The following is a 16081-nucleotide window of genomic DNA, read 5'->3' as shown; positions in this document are numbered from 1 at the left end:
CATCCAAGCACTGATCCCATAGGTTGATCCCAACCATCCAAGCACTGATCCCGGAGGGTGACCCCAACCATCCAAGCACTGATCCCTGAGGGTGACCCTGTGTATGTGATGGGGGGCAGGTTAGGAGATTTAGGGGTGGTGGATTTGTACCCGGCGCTGTGTGTGTGAAGCAGAGATCTTCCTCTAGGGGTGCACAGGGGGTAAGTAGGAATGGGGTACTTACTGTCTGTGCTCTGGTCTAGTATGCGATCCCTTCCTCCCTCGGAGCCTGATTTCCCCCTGCAGATGGTGTGCAGACAGCCCAGGGAGGAATGCTGTGTATGCCGCCTGTGTCTGGATCTTTGTGACTGCTGAGGGGGTGAGATTTGGGGTCAAAGCGGAGGGAGGAGCAGGGAGACAGAAGAAGGGAAGTCAGAGGAGTGAAGCTTCCCTCCCATCTTGGCATCATCCAGCAGCACATGGACACATCAGTCTGCCGAGTCATTGCAGCGAGATGAGTGAGACATTCCTGTGTGGCTTCCCTGAGCTGTGACGGAGTACAATGTGTCAGTACAACAGTGTCACCGCCATACAATGTGTCACCGCCATACAATGTGTCACCGCCATACAATGTGCCACCACCGTACAACGTGTCACCGCCATACAACGTGTCACCGCCATACAACGTGCCACTACCAATGTGCCACCGCCGTACAATGTGCCACCACCGTACAATGTGTCACCGCCGTACAACCTGTCACCGCCATACAATGTGCCACCGCCGTACAATGTGCCACCGCCGTACAATGTGCCACCACCGTACAATGTGTCACCGCCGTACAACCTGTCACCGCCATACAATGTGCCACCGCCGTACAATGTGCCACCGCCGTACAATGTGTCACCGCCGTACAATGTGTCACCGCCGTACAACGTGTCACCGCCGTACAACGTGTCACCGCCGTACAATGTGCCACCGCCGTACAATGTGCCACCGCTGTACCATGTGCCACCGCTGTACCATGTGCCACTACCAATGTGTCACCACCATACAATGTGTCACCACCATACAATGTGTCACCACCATACAATGTGTCACCGCTGTACAATGTGCCACCGCTGTACAATGTGCCACTACCGTACAATGTGCCACCGCCATACAATGTGTCACCGCCATACAATGTGCCACCACCATACAATGTGCCACCGCCATACAATGTGCCACCGCCATACAATGTGCCACCAACATACAATGTGCCACCGCTGTAAAATGTGTCACAGCAGATACAATGGTCACATGGGCGATGAAGGAGCGGTGACAACGCTCAGCGGAAGGCAGCCAGGATGGCCATTCAGCGGTTTCCCCCATTTCCCATCTCTGATAATTTTCTGTGAAACAACAGGGGCTGGGTGTTGTCGCCCAATACCAGGAAGTGCCTAAACAAGAACCTTCATGGCAGGATCACCAGGGGTTATTATTAATAAATAAATAAGGACTCTGACAGATGCAGATCACCGGCCAGGACCCCCAAGCTTCTCTTTAGCGCTACTTTCACTTTCCTATTTATCAGCTGACTTCTCTGAAGTCAGGGCTAAGCCCCTCCCACAGACAGCTCCCTGCCCAATGAAAATAAGTCTGTGCCAAATAAGGCGGGGCCTCCATCTAGGGATACATTGTATCTAATATAGCATAAAGAGGACCTGTCATGTGCACAGACCTCAATATCCCTGGAGCTGTGCTGGTTTACTAAAGGACTTGTGTAATTCCTGAGTGACACCCACAGATGTACCCCAATTATCTGCCCCCTCCAGTTATATCCAATTGTCACCTCTCAGTCAGTGACCCCACTTCCAGGAAAAGCCCTGTGATTGGGAAGAAGTCTGGCAGACCGGAAATCATTCCATGTGACGCCCTGACAGATCCTACGGGAAGACAGCTGAGCCATGGCTGGAAAATCTCGGAATTCAGCGTCCATATCGTCCAATCACTGCTGCAGATACAAGGCGCCATTCACTAAGCGTCAGTCATGTGACTGTCATTCTCACCTCTCATTGGCTGAACATTGGCATATGGGCAACATGGAGGTTAGCACTCCAGCTTTTGCAGCGCTGGGTTCCAGGTTGGAATCCCAGCCAGGACTCTATCTGCATGGAGTTTGTAGGTTCTCCCTGTGTTTGTGTGGGTTTCCTCCAGGTACTCCGGATTCCTCTCACATTCCTAAAACATGCAGTTAGGTTATTGTCTTCCCCCAAATTGCCCTTAGACTGTGATAATGATATATTACTATGGTGGGGATATTAGATTGTCAGCTCCTGTGAGGGACAGCTAGTCACATGACTATGGACTTTGTACAGCCTACGTAATATGTTGGTGCTATATAAATACTGTGTAATAATAATAACATACTGAACACCTGTCACAGATTCTGATCCTGGTTGATGGGTTGGAGAGTCTGTTACGTGTAACAATCTGAATTCCCCCTTATTGGGTGTTTATAAATCTGCCCTCCAGCCCCATACAATCTCTACAAAGAAACATTCATCCTGTGACAAAGGATTCCCAGAGATTGAGAACTCCTTGTTGTCATAGAGAGGCAGGGGGCGGAGTCACTGGAATGAGGGGGAGGAGACAATGGTGGGAGGGGCAGTATGTACATGGAGAGTAAGGGTCAGTTATGGGGGAGGAGTTCTTTTTTCTAATGAGGGAGGGGAGGAGTCACAATTGTGTAGGAGGGGTCGCACTTGAGTAGAGGGGAGGAGTCACTGCTGGGTAGAGGGGAGGAGTCACTGTTTATAAAGAGAGAGGAATCACTGATGTGTAGAAGGGGTGGAGTCATTGTATACAGGGGAGGAGCCATTGTATTAAAGGCGAGGAGTCAATGTTGAGTTAATGGGAGGAGTCAATGTTGAGTTAATGGGAGGAGTCAATGTTCAGTAGAGGGAGGAGTCACGGATGTGTTGATGGGTCAGGATCACAGTTGTGTAGTAGAGGATTCATTGTATACAGGGGGAGGAGTCACTGTTATGTAGAGGGAGGAGTCACTGTTATGTAGAGGGAGGAGTCATTGTTTTGTAGAGGGAGGAGTCATTGTTTTGTAGAGGGAGGAGTCATTGTTATTTTAAGGAGGAGGAGTCACTGGTATGTGGAGGGAGGAGTATTTTTATGTGGAGTGGGAGGAGTCACTGTTATGTAGAAAGAGGAGTCTTTTTATGTGGAGGAGGAGGAGTCACTGTTATGGGGCAGGAGGAGTCTTTTTATGTGGAGTGGGAGGAGTCACTGTTATGTTAAGGAGGAGGAGCCACTGTTATGTGGAGGGAGAAGTCACTGTTATGGGGCAGGAGGAGTCTTTTTATGTGGAGTGGGAGGAGTCACTGTTATGTAGAGGGAGGAGTCACTGTTATGTGGCAGGAGGAGTCTTTTTATGTGGAGTGGGAGGAGTCACTGTTATGTAGAGGGAGGAGTCTTTTATGTGGAGGAGGAGTCACTGTTGTGTGGAATGGGAGGAGGCATTGTTATGTGGAGTGGGAGGAGTCACTGTTATGTTAAGGAGGAGGAGCCACTGTTATGTAGAGGGAGGAGTCACTGTTATGTGGCAGGAGGAGTCTTTTTATGTGGAGTGGGAGGAGTCACTGTTATGTAGAGGGAGGAGTCTTTTATGTGGAGGAGGAGTCACTGTTGTGTGGAATGGGAGGAGGCATTGTTATGTGGAGTGGGAGGAGTCACTGTAGTCCTTGTCATCAGGTCAGGAATCCCCGCCCACTTGCTTGCTGTAAACATACAAGACACACGTATGTAATTTGTCACATGATGTCTGCACACAGATTTTTATTTGTTTGTTGCTCAGCATGGATGCTGATTGGTTGCCGCCCCCGCGGGGTGAAGTCAGGACGTGTTCCCTGTGACATTTATGTTTGTGGTTTATGTCTGAGGTCAGAATAATGTGAACCCTCTTCAGGCTCAGATCACACAACACGGCTGGAGCTGACTCTGCTGAGTGCGGGGCCCGTACAGGAAAGACAAAAAAACATTTCCAAAAATACGAGGCTTGCATACTGGTGACGGGTGAATCTGCCCGCATTGGGTGAAAGTTACAAATTTACTGATAATTATCTCTGTGGCACTGCTCCAACTGGTAAGTGTTGCCCCTGACAACCACAAGTCAATAGGAACTCTTCCTGTTTTCTGGTCCTCATCTGATCAAACTTTTCAATATTTGTGGAAAATATAACCCACAAAGAATGCAACTTAAACCTCAGGGGACACTTTCAGGATTTGGGGTGCCCATTTCTCCCTGGGTGCACTCTGCACCTTCTGTGTATTTCATGCCTGCTCTGTGCGCTTCCCTCATGTGGGAGGAGTTTGGCTCCTCATGGGAGGTCCACTAAAAAGACTTTGATTCAACATGTGACCAAGAAATTTAAATCTCATTGGACCATTGGCTGATCATCACCGTAAAGCCCCAAAGCCCAGCCAGCGATCATTTCCCCCATTGATGTCTTTCATGAGTGCCAAGCTCTGCCACCATAACCAGGACACAGTGTTCATCTCTGGGGCCCCATAACTGGGACACAGTGTTCATCTCTGGGGCCCCATAACCAGGGCACAGTCCTCATCTTTGGGGCCACAATTTTCTGCCTGTGTTCCATTCCACTTACATCTGAGGCTTCTCCCCCAGGTAACCTTCATATAGCTGAGCCCTCCCCCCCCAGGAAATGGATCCGTCTGCCCATGGGAGCTGTTCAGGCCCAAATACACTGAGACCCCCAGCAGATGAAATGACAAAACAAGCTGGAGGTGACACTGGCAGCAGATGGACATCCAGACATAACAAGCAGGTGTAGATACCAGGCCCGAATCTGCCCCAGACCAGGGGAGAGGGGCACATGAGGGTGGCAGAGATTTGGCCGAGCCCAGGCTGAGGGTGGCAGAGATTTGGCTGGGAACAGGCTGAGGGGGGGGGGAGAGATTTGGCTGGGAACAGGCTGAGGGTGGCAGAGATTGGGCTGAGCACAGGCTAAGGGGGGCAGAGATTTGGTTGGGCAGAGATTTGGCTGGGCACAGGCTGAGGGTGGCAGAGATTGGGCTGGGCACAGGCTGAGGGTGGCAGAGATTGGGCTGGGCACAGGCTGAGGGTGACAGAGATTTGACTGAGCCCAGGCTGAGGGTGGCAGGGATTTGGCTGGGCACAGGCTGAGGGTGGCAGAGATTTGGCTGGGCCCAGGCTGAGGGTGGCAGAGATTTGGCTGAGCCCAGGCTGAGGGTGGCAGAGATTGGGCTGGGCACTGGCAGAGATTTGGCTTATAACGAGATTTATTCTGCTTGACGAGTCTTGGCCAGTGAAGTGTTATTCGGTAGATTGGCATCCAGGCAGGAAATGAGAATATTTGGGGAATTACACAGAAAGGATTTGTAGTGAATCACCTTGTGTGTGATATGGGCATCCAATGTCATGGTAAACTTTCTTTTGCCTAATCTCTGCCAACCTCAGCCTGTGCCAAGCAAACTGCAACCCTACCACTCAGTCTACTCTATTCTTATTTAGAGAGTCAGCTCACTGGTTCACCCCGAGTCCTGGGGGGGGGAGGGGGGTCCTTACATAGTGATTGTTGCAGGGGTAAGTCATATTGGGGTAGGTGGCTCTGTGCCCCCCCCCCCCCCCATGATGGGTCCCCAGCAGCTGGGTCTCCTCGGGGTGTTTTGGGGTTAATGGAATCCTGGGATTTGCAGACAGATGGTAGGGATTAGGCTGGAATTTTAGGGAGCTGGAGCTGCGCTCATTCTGCGTTCTGATTGGAGGGGGAAGCTGCAGATTTGAAGGGAATTTCCACAGAACAATCTCTTTCTGTATTTCCCACCATGGCCATCAAATGCAAATCTGCACTTCCTGCAGGGGGGGTCACCGCACATCGCACCCATCACTGCTATCAGTCACTGCAATCAGCATCTCCGCTGAACAACCAAAGAGAAGGAAACTGCCCTGAGGAGGGGACATGGGATGGGGGGGAGAGGGGGGGCATAGAGGGGAACATAGGGGGAGGGATGGGGGGCATAGAGCGTGCGATAGGAGAGAGAAGATCGTAAAATAGAAAATGTAAACCTTTATCTCCCCTCCCCCATATTATCCCATAACTTATCCCCACCACCTCATTATATCAGCACGGCTCACTTCTCTGTCCCCAGCCTGTTATTGGATGGTGAAGGAGCAGCAGCAGAATGGTTAGATCATCTCTCTGCTCTCTCCTCCAGTGAGTGGAGGGGCATCTAACTTCCCCTGATCTCCACTATTACCCCTATTACCCCATCCACTCATCAGATTTCTCCAATCAGAAACCTTTCCCAACCACTGGAACATGGGGGACCCTGGCCAGTGGGCAGAACACGTTTTGTTGTCACCGTCACCTGACTTGGGGGGGACAGGGACAGGAAGTGAGCAGTATTCTCCCCCGGTGGGGTCACATTTGCGGTGTTTGGAGAGGGAAGGGTTACACATGGTAGGTTTTTGTTGGGAGGTTGGCATGATTGTCACTCCGGAAATGGGCAGCGCCTGGGGCCGATGAAGACAAACGGCCATCAGTGCAACGACCGCAGGGACACAGCTGCCGGATTCACCGCCATTCATCTTTCACACGCAAACCTTTCACTGAAACTTTCACTTTTGGGGAATTGTATGGCGCTCTGTGCTTTGTAGACACAAAGAGGACAATAAGGTCCAGTCAGTGCCCGGGCCCCGAGCTGGGGCGGGGGGGATCGGGGGTGCCCTGGGGGGTTCTTATTATCTCTTCTCTAGATATCAGAAGTGCCTCCATATTCAGGGGTCCCAAGTGTGGCCCCAAACATCTCCAAAGGGCCACACATAGGAGTCAGAAAATGTAATACTACAAGAGACAGTCAGAGACTGCAGACATAGTACAGGAGACGGTCAGAGACTGCAGACATNGTACAGGAGACAGTCAGAGACTGCAGACATAGTACAGGAGACGGTCAGAGACTGCAGACATTGTACAGGAGACAATCAGAGACTGCAGACATTGTACAGGAGACAATCAGAGACTGCAGACATTGTACAGGAGACGGTCAGAGACTGCAGATATTGTACAGGAGACGGTCAGAGACTGCAGACATAGTACAGGAGACGGTCAGAGACTGCAGATATTGTACAGGAGACGGTCAGAGACTGCAGACTGCATGAAAACAAAGCAGTCTCCAGGGCCACAGAAAGTGCCATAGGAATAGATGTGGCCCCGGGGCTCCAGTGTAATACCCAATATGATGATGATCTGGGATCGGCCGGTCGGTTGGTGTATTTCCCCTGCAGGCTGTCTGATTGGCAGCAATGTGTGCCCGGGGTCACATGACACAGAAGGGGTGACCTGAGGATGGAGCTCAGAAATATCCCTGAGCAGTGTTCCCGGTGTCACCGAGCTCCTATTTATAGAAGACAACAGACGATCATATGCTGGAAAATTTCCGCCTCATCCCGCTGTACAGAAAACACAAACCAGCCGCCTGACATGACCCACGCACACGGCACGCAGGGGGGAACTACAAGTACAAGCAGTGCAGAGAGAGGCAGCACCAACAAAGTGCACCTGTCACTGCATGAAGAGAATCCACCTTTCATCATTAATTATCCTCCAATCAGGGCCCAGGCTAAGAGGATGTTATCAGTCTGCTGCAGGCAGGAGGAAGCATTTCCTCAGTCTCTATTCCCCCCAAACAAGGTGGGAGGCTGCAGCTGATTTGTGATCACAGCCTGGGACAGCCCCGGGATTTACATAATCGTGTCCCCGCTGTGATATCTCAGTCCAGGAAGTAGATGGGGACCCCAGGTGATACCTGAACAGAGCCGGTGCCGGGGGATTGGCTGAGGAGTCATGTGATCTCTGATGACAGATCCACTTCCTGCAATCCCTGAATACATGGCAGCCAAGCTCTTGTGCTGGCCATTGTGTGGCCCTTTGGCTCATATCCCAGGGGCCCTCAGTGACCTCTTCCTATACCAACCTGCAGCCTCAGAACATCACATTTACAAAGGGGCCCGTTGGTGATGTCAGGGGCCACATATGAGCCATCTGTGTCATGTGATTGGCCACCACTGGAATGTGGAGTCCCGGAGAAAGCGGCACTCCGGGGAGCGCACTCACATAACTTCCTGCTGATGGGGACGTATGAGCCATCACACACAATGCAATGATGAATCTGGAATCTCTGTCCGGATCATTGGCTGAATTCCAGGGATGGCTGAGGGATGAGCCGGCCGTGGTTCAATCCCACACAATGGGGTCCCAGAGGAGCCCCGTACCCAACCGTGAGCAGAGGGTGAGCAATGGAGGCGGGGGCCAAATCAACACCAGCTGCCCCCCCCCATAGGCAGCGGCATTTTCACCAAAGTCTATGGAACAGGATGGAGGTGCCAGATGCAGCCATAGTCACCTGACCCCGGGCCGAAGGAGGCAGAGACATGTGGGAAGGGTTTGAAACCCTTTCTGATTTCCGGTGTCACCGAGTTTTGTGACTTTGTGTTGTCACCGGGCTGGGTAGTGCAATAAACATCGGAGCTGAACGTCTGCTGAGCGAAATATCTTCCACAAAGTGACCCCAAATAACATAGCTTACCCTAGAGGTGACCCCATTACCCCAGACTGGGGCCCCTAATAGCCCTCAGTGTGGTCGCTGGAAAGTCCTGAGCACCACAGCTGGACAAACATAAACCAGAATCACGGGGACACCACAGGCCCAGATTTGGCCTGGAAATCCCCGGCTGGAGGATAATGAAGGAGCGGGTGTGTGGGGAGTTTACAAAATCGGCTTCATGGAAGGTGGAGGGGCCACACACAATGCAGGGCCACAATTATTAAACTTTATATAGTGCCAACATATCACGCAGCGCTGTACAATACAGGGGGAATGACAGAAATACAACGGTGCAGGACCCTGAGCCCCGGAGCTTACAATCTAGGAGGTGGGGGATATATTACACAATAGGAGGGGGATATGGAATGGTGGGTGAGGGGTTTAGGAGACAGAAGACGGGTAGGTGAGGGGGAAGCGTTGGGTTATAAATGAGCAGAAAGTAGGAGCAAGCCGGATAGGACGAGGAGACCATTCTAGAGAATGGGGGCAGCTCTAGGAAAAGTCTTAAAGCCGTGCGTGTGAGGAGGTTATGAGTGAGGAAGTCATTAGTAGGACATTGGTGGATTGTGAGCACAATGGTGTCCAGGCTGTGACATTTGGGGAAACAATAAAGCAGCTGAAGTTTTAACCCTTTACCTGACGCTCCTATGGAATTGCTGCCCCACAACCTCCCTCGGGGGAGATGAGCCAGCTTCTAGAAAATACTACAATACCCCTCCACACACCAGCGCCTTTGGTTAGGGGTCATCTCCTCCTCCTGTGTCACTGTCATTTGCAGCCCCTAACTATTGTACAGCATTACATAATATGTTGGCGCTATACAGTTTATGAATATCTTCAGCAAACCCCCTGCAGGTGATCTCTCGCTATTGCAGGGGTTATTGGTTCTGTTTAGGTGATGATTTTGGAGGAATTATCTCACCCCTGCAGGTGCTGCGTATTGTGTGGGAACTCCGTCTCACCCGCGGGGCTCATGCCAAGGCTGTAAGGGAAGCGCCAGCAGCTGCAGGGAGTGGCAGGATTTCTCCTCCAAATTTTTCCCTACAGCTGGGATTCCGCAGAAATCATCTCTCAGCGTAAAGAGGTGCCGACTTACCACTCCCTCATATCGCTCACAGTGGGCTGGCGCTGTTCATGGCTGATCCTCCGTCCACTGATGCTGATTGCACTGCCTGCCATTCTGTTCTCTATTGCAGTCTGCACTGCTGAGCCCGGAGGGGGCTACAATTACATGTGACCGTCCCGTGTGAACGAGCCCTCAGGGTCTGGAAAAGAAGAAACGCGAGACTGTCAGAAGTCAGCAGGGAAGATCTTCAGACAAACGGCTGCCAGGGATCTGCAGTGCTGGAGGAATTCAGAACAAACAGAAGAAACCATCAGGGGGGTAAAAACAACCAAATACAAAATACTTGGGGGAAGATTGGAGAAACTTTTCTGATGTTTTCCTGAAAATATAAAATATTAATAACAGAACATCGACCAATGAAAGACAAATGTGAGCCCAGCATGACAGCAATGGGTTAAATAACTGCAGAAGGTGCACGGTCTGACCACAAGGTGGCTCCGGTCAGGAAGGGGTTAATAAATGGCATGCCACATCCTAAAGGTTGGTGAAGGCGGAGATCCCCTTTAGAAATAAAAGCCGCAGACTGCTGAGTGATGCTGAAATCTGCTGAGCTCATTCCTCGCATTTCCTGCAACAATTTTATCATTTCAGTAGATATAAGAAATATTTTTGGCCGGAGAAACACACAAAGATCACCAAATGATGAGGAAGCGGCCGCAGGAGGGGGGGATGCTGGTTTGGCAGGAGAAATGTTTGTCTGTGTGGAGGGATTGTACCGTCATGGTGAGGTTATAACATTCACCGAGGGAGCCGGGCTCCACCCAACATTCACAATTCCAGTTCTGGGGGAAGGGCCCATGTGCAGCGATACCGCACAGCATACGCATTGTCATTATTAACGTGGAACCAATGAGAATGGTTTGCCACATCATTATTATTACCTGGAACAGACTCCGGATTGAAAATTAGTCACATGACAACCTAAGATGTTAAACTGACAGCTGGAGGTTCAGATCCCTGAGAGAAGAATCCGATGTACAGAGAGAACAGGAAATAAAGTTCTCATATACCAGCAGGAGGCGCCAGGACCGGTCAGCTGCAGGTCATCGGGGCCCCGCATATAACTACAGCAGGTGCAATGCAGAATAAGGCAGTCGTGTGAATGGACCCCCCAGACGCCTCTGGTGGAATAGGAATGGCAGAGGGAAGATTTTTGGAAAGACAATAAACCTGAATAAATCTGGGGATCCCAACATTTACCAACCATCAATGTGATGAGGGAAGGAGATAAATAATAAACTAAAAAAATTACCATTCTTTATTTCCTGGGGGGGAAGGTACTAAAATTTTACCCAATTTTATCTTTTTTTAATTTCCTGTATAACAGGAGGCTTCTATGTGATAGCAGTGACAGGCCCTCTTTATGGACACATCTGGGCTCTATTAGTCACCCCGACATCTCCAGTGCATTTTGCCAGTCTATGGTGTGATCTCCGCCATCATCCTGCCAGGCCTCGCAGTGCTCCCAAGAACCACAAGGGTGGCGACGCCTTCCTCGGAGGTGATTGGGGAACACGGTGGCACAAGTGGTTAGCACTCCGGCCTTTGCAGCGCTGGGTCACAGGTTCAAATCCCAGCCAGGACACTATCTGCATGGAGTTTGCTTGAGGTTTCTCCCACATTCCAAAACCATGCAGTTATGTTTGTTGGCTTCCCCAAAAAAATATTATTATTAATAAACAGGATTTATATAGCGCCAACATATTACGCAGCGCTGTACATTAAATAGGGGTTGCAAATGACAGACTAATACAGACAGTGATACAGGGGGAACCCTGCCCCGAAGAGCTTACAATCTAGTAGGTGGGGGAATTTCACACACAAAGGATGGGAGATATTATTAGACTAATAATGACATATGACTATGGTAGGGACATTAGATTGTGAGCTCCTCTGAGGGACAGCTGGTCACATGACTTTGTACAGCGCTACGTAATATGATGTAGCATTATAAATTCTGTGTAATAATAATAATAATGATGATCACCATACCAATGGAGGCCAAGGGTCACAAATATGCAGAATAACCCTTACAGTGCCATGTTAGGGGCAGAACAATACCCAGAGTTTCCTTTTATTCCCCATTCACTTACCATAAGTCCCGGAGTCATCACCACAGCACAGCTATCCGAACTCCTCAGCTCCACCATAACTGCAAGAACCAATCACCTCACACCATTCTGCAATCCAGAGGATTCCCCCACCAACCCCAATAAGACCACACAAGGACCAAATCATCGGCCGAATAAATCATCAACGCCAAGAAATTACAAAGGGACTTTAAAAAAACAAAAACAAAAACTTTTATTGCCTTTCAGCCGTTCTGCAGACTGAACATCAACTTAAAAAATTTCATTTTACAAAACGATATTTACAAAATCATCCCAGAGAGAGGGAGAGAGAACCCTTTACTGTACACAGATAAATGACAATGCTGACCCAGCTCCACCCACCTACTCACTGTACACAAAGTCACAATGCTGATCCAGCTCCGCCCACCTACACAGTACACAGGCAAATCGCAACACCGACCCAGCACTACCGTCACATGACAACATCTGACCCACAAAGTCCATGTGCGGCGGTCCTGTAATCTGTGCAGTCAACACATTGTGATGGCAGGGCCCACCGTCTCCAGGGGCCCCGCCAATGTTTGTCTCTTCACATTAGAAAGCGTAACGGGTTCGGATATCTTCCAGTTTCTTGGAGACTTCGGGGGGCGTCCGGTCCAATTCTTCGGCCACGCTCTTCTGTTTCAGCGGCTCCATGGAGTTGAATTGCTCGCACAGATCGCCATCAATCACATTCTTGATGGGGAAATAATAGGAGCGGAAGCTGAGGTGGTCACGGCCACAGATGGGGGGGTGCTCAGAACGCAGATGCATCTCTAAGTGCTGGAAGAAATCATGATCCTGCCAGTAAGAAGAGAAAAATCGGTAAAATTACAAGGCCCATCAATGGTTCTCCCCACCCCCGCCAGTGGCGAGCCATCATGATTCATCCATTGGCTGGCTTGGGTCACTGACAGAACACACATGCTTGCATGGAAAATTACTCTCAGGATCTCTACACCCAATGAACCAATCACGATTGAGAAAAGGCGGCCATGTCCGTACCTCATGAGATGTAAATGGGACCAGGATCCCAATGCCGCCTGATAGGGTGGTGTAGACCAGGGACTCGGAACCTCCAGGAATCAGGGTGGTCTTCTGTAATGACAGCACCGTCTCCCCTACATGATAATTAACGATCACTTCCGCCTGCAAGGACAAGGACAGTCAGAACAATTCCGACAAACCCCCCCCCACCTAGCAAACTACAAATCACAATTACCTTCTGAGAGGCTCCATTGAGAAGTCCTCTGTCCCACAGAGCTTTGTTACCCGTGGGATCTTCATCCACATCGTCATTTGTATTGGTGGGTAGACGAACCTGAAGAATCATAAAGGACGATTATTATTAGACGGTATTTATATAGTGCCGACATATTACACAGCGTTGTACAAAGTCTATTTATGTCACAAACAGAAAATTATTTATCCCCCCCTCCCAAGGGTGCAGAGAGTGGAATAGTTATATGATACATAAATAAAAAGGACAGAGGAAATTGGGGTTTTCAGCAGTAAAATATGTAACAAAAATATATTAATCCCTATTTAATGTACAGCGCTGCGTAATATGTTGGCGCTATATAAATCCTGTTTATTAATAATAATAATAATAATCCAAAAAATAAAATCGATACATAAAAATCACATAAAACACATAAAATCCACACATTGCACAGTAACATAAAGGTCACATTACAATAGTCATGGAAAGAGACAGACATACAGAGGAAAGCCCATAAATTAAAATTGGATGTCTGTGGAAAGGAACGGATTTGAATGTCTTTATCCGACGCGTTTCGCTGACAGGCTTCTTCAGGGGACACAGAGCATTACAGTACTATACATTAAGGTAATACAACCACACAGATCAGACATAATATAAAGTAGAACAATGTGTCCAATCCCTGAAAGAGACATTTAAATCAGTTCCTTCCCACACACAATGGATTTCATTTATAGGGATTCCGCTGTATGGATACATTGGCAACACTTTCCATGATATTCTGATGGACGTGACATTTATGTTACAGTTCAATGTATCGATTTATTTTTTGGATTATATAACCCAATACATATTTTACTGCCGAAAACTCCAACTTCCTCCGTCCTATTTACGTATTGGATAAAACAACCCAACATCACAGAATCAGAACCCCCGAGACTCTGCTCCGCAGATACAAAGCTCCTGGGGGGTCTCATCCCCGATTATTAGATGTCACCAACATGGCCATGAAAGATCCGGGCACACGGCCATCCAATGACATCACAACTCTTACAGATCACCTACATGGTAACAGCCCTCAAGCCTTGTCTCCTGCACCAAGGGAATGTTCCCCCCTGCAGTCTATTCCTGACCCAGGACTACACAGCTATGGTGGGGTAATTATTTCCAAGCTATCCAATAGGCAAGGAGCGTACAGCAGCCTGCTACCCCTCCCACTATTGTCCTGCATTGTGTGTACAGAGATAAAATATTCATCTAAATGGAAAAATGTAATCAGCGTGAACGAAAGGAGAAACCACTAAAAACAAATACAAGCAGGCCATAAAATATAAAATGTGAAGCCCCGCCCCTATTGTCCAAACTCCACCCCCTTCCCTTTACTTGCATTAGCAGCTTCCACTCACCACACAGATATTTCCAAACTTGTCTGCCCCAGCGACCGTCCCGTAATCCAGCAGAGAGGAGGTGGTGACCCATCGGGGGTAAGTGTCATCGGCAAATATAATCAGTTGGTTCTCATTCCTCTTATATCTCACCCAGAAGAAGCTCTCCTGGACATCAGATACGATTACTCGGTGCCCAATGGTTTGGATCCCAGAGATGAAGTTCGGAACATGCTGTAAAGAATATAAAGTGAGTGATCGGATCTGATTATAAGAAAACAAACATTCACCAAGGTGCAGTGCGCATTCACCTTGTTCTCACACTTCCTCAGAAGCTTCTTCTTTCCCAGGTCGTAGATCCTCAGCAGTTTGCCCACCCCGATCAGAATCCGCCCCTGGAATGGTGCAATGGCAGCTGGAACTTCCTCCACTGGGGTCTGGCGATGAAGATATAGATTGGTCAGATGAAGGCACACATCAAAGTTTAGAAGTTGTACAATCGCCTTCACTTACCTTGTGTACAAATTCCAGCTTCTCTCCATTGTTTATCAGCTTGTAGGTGTAAACCAACCCACCGGCTACGGAGCGCGGGTTCAGAATGAGATCTTTCGCCACGCCAACCAAGACGTACCAGTCATCGCCGGTGTTACTGAAGCGGCACACGGCCACACTGCAGACAGGAAATGGATTGTAAGAAGCTGCCAATCACTGACAAAGATCTACAAGAGGAAGAACCAATCACTGACCTGAATGCTGCCTCGTTCTGCTCCAGCTGTACCAGGTCCAATGTATTTCCTTGGATGGGATTCATAACCCTGATCACCGATGCCCACTGCCCATTACCCGCTTTTGGAGCTCCAAAAATGGATTCGGGCAAATTCTCATTCAGGAACGCCGCCGCCATTTCTGCTGCCAGCTCTCGCTCATCCTCTCCTGCAGCTTCCACCATTTCCTACAAAACAAATCCAGAATTTATGAATGAATATTAGATCAGAATAACTAAAAACACCTCCATAATAGGGCCCTCATTATCACCACCAATGTGCAGTGGTCGGGTCCCCCCTCCCCCGCACATCAGGGCAATATTTCCTGCCCCCCTCATGGTTACTCACTTCTGCCATCTGCTGTTTGCGCTGAGCCTTGGTGGCCTCTGTGTAAGCATTGTGATCGGTTTCTATGATGATTAAATTGTTAGTTTCGGGGTGGATGACAAACTTGCGTGGGGTGTACTGGAGAGGGAACGCGACTTGGTTAAACACAGCACCCAACTTCTCCAACGCCAAAATTCTGAAAAGATAAAATATATTGATGACGATACAGAGCCATGGACTGAAAGGAGTGTAACCAACATGTAAATATCCTTACCTCAGGGTGTTTGTTGAGATAGCGACAATTCCTTCCGGACATTGCTCAGACGCAAAGCCAGACGCATATTCCAGCGTCTCGTAGGACAGAGGGGTCAAGTGGAAGCGAGATTGGTAAGAATAGCTGAGCCACGAGCGACTGGACATAGCGAGCACCTGTCAGAGAGATCGGGGGAAAGATTCAATCATCGGGACCATGGATAGGGATCGGGGGAAAGATTCAATCATCGGGACCATGGATAGGGATCGGGGGAAAGAT

The 16081-nt window shown here is 49.2% G+C and overlaps 2 protein-coding genes across 5 annotated transcripts in view; both read right to left on the bottom strand.

Moving 5' to 3' along the window:
* Positions 1-9808, bottom strand: part of IL34 (interleukin 34) — a 21921-nt gene extending 12113 nt beyond the window's left edge. The window contains exon 1 of one of the 4 annotated variants that reach the window (XM_072422820.1): positions 9711-9808. The gene's annotated coding sequence lies outside the window, so the exon portion shown is untranslated. Of the gene's footprint in view, positions 1-223; positions 581-9710 lie in introns of those variants that run through there. The other 3 variants (XM_072422821.1, XM_072422819.1, XM_072422823.1) reach the window with 3 other exon arrangements.
* A 2211-nt stretch (positions 9809-12019) lies between these two features.
* SF3B3 (splicing factor 3b subunit 3) overlaps positions 12020-16081 on the bottom strand; it is a gene marked incomplete at its 5' end in the record, with an annotated part of 43206 nt that continues 39144 nt past the window's right edge. The window contains 9 exon segments of the mRNA XM_072422825.1: positions 12020-12652; positions 12857-13000; positions 13074-13172; positions 14480-14692; positions 14770-14895; positions 14972-15128; positions 15205-15410; positions 15571-15745; positions 15824-15978. Coding sequence (XP_072278926.1) covers positions 12407-12652; positions 12857-13000; positions 13074-13172; positions 14480-14692; positions 14770-14895; positions 14972-15128; positions 15205-15410; positions 15571-15745; positions 15824-15978 — 1521 coding nt within the window.

This window comes from Pyxicephalus adspersus, chromosome 9 (genome assembly GCF_032062135.1).
Source record: "Pyxicephalus adspersus chromosome 9, UCB_Pads_2.0, whole genome shotgun sequence".
NCBI lineage: Eukaryota > Metazoa > Chordata > Amphibia > Anura > Pyxicephalidae > Pyxicephalus > Pyxicephalus adspersus.
Note: the sequence above shows the minus strand (reverse complement) of the source record. Positions and strands in the feature narration are given on the sequence as shown.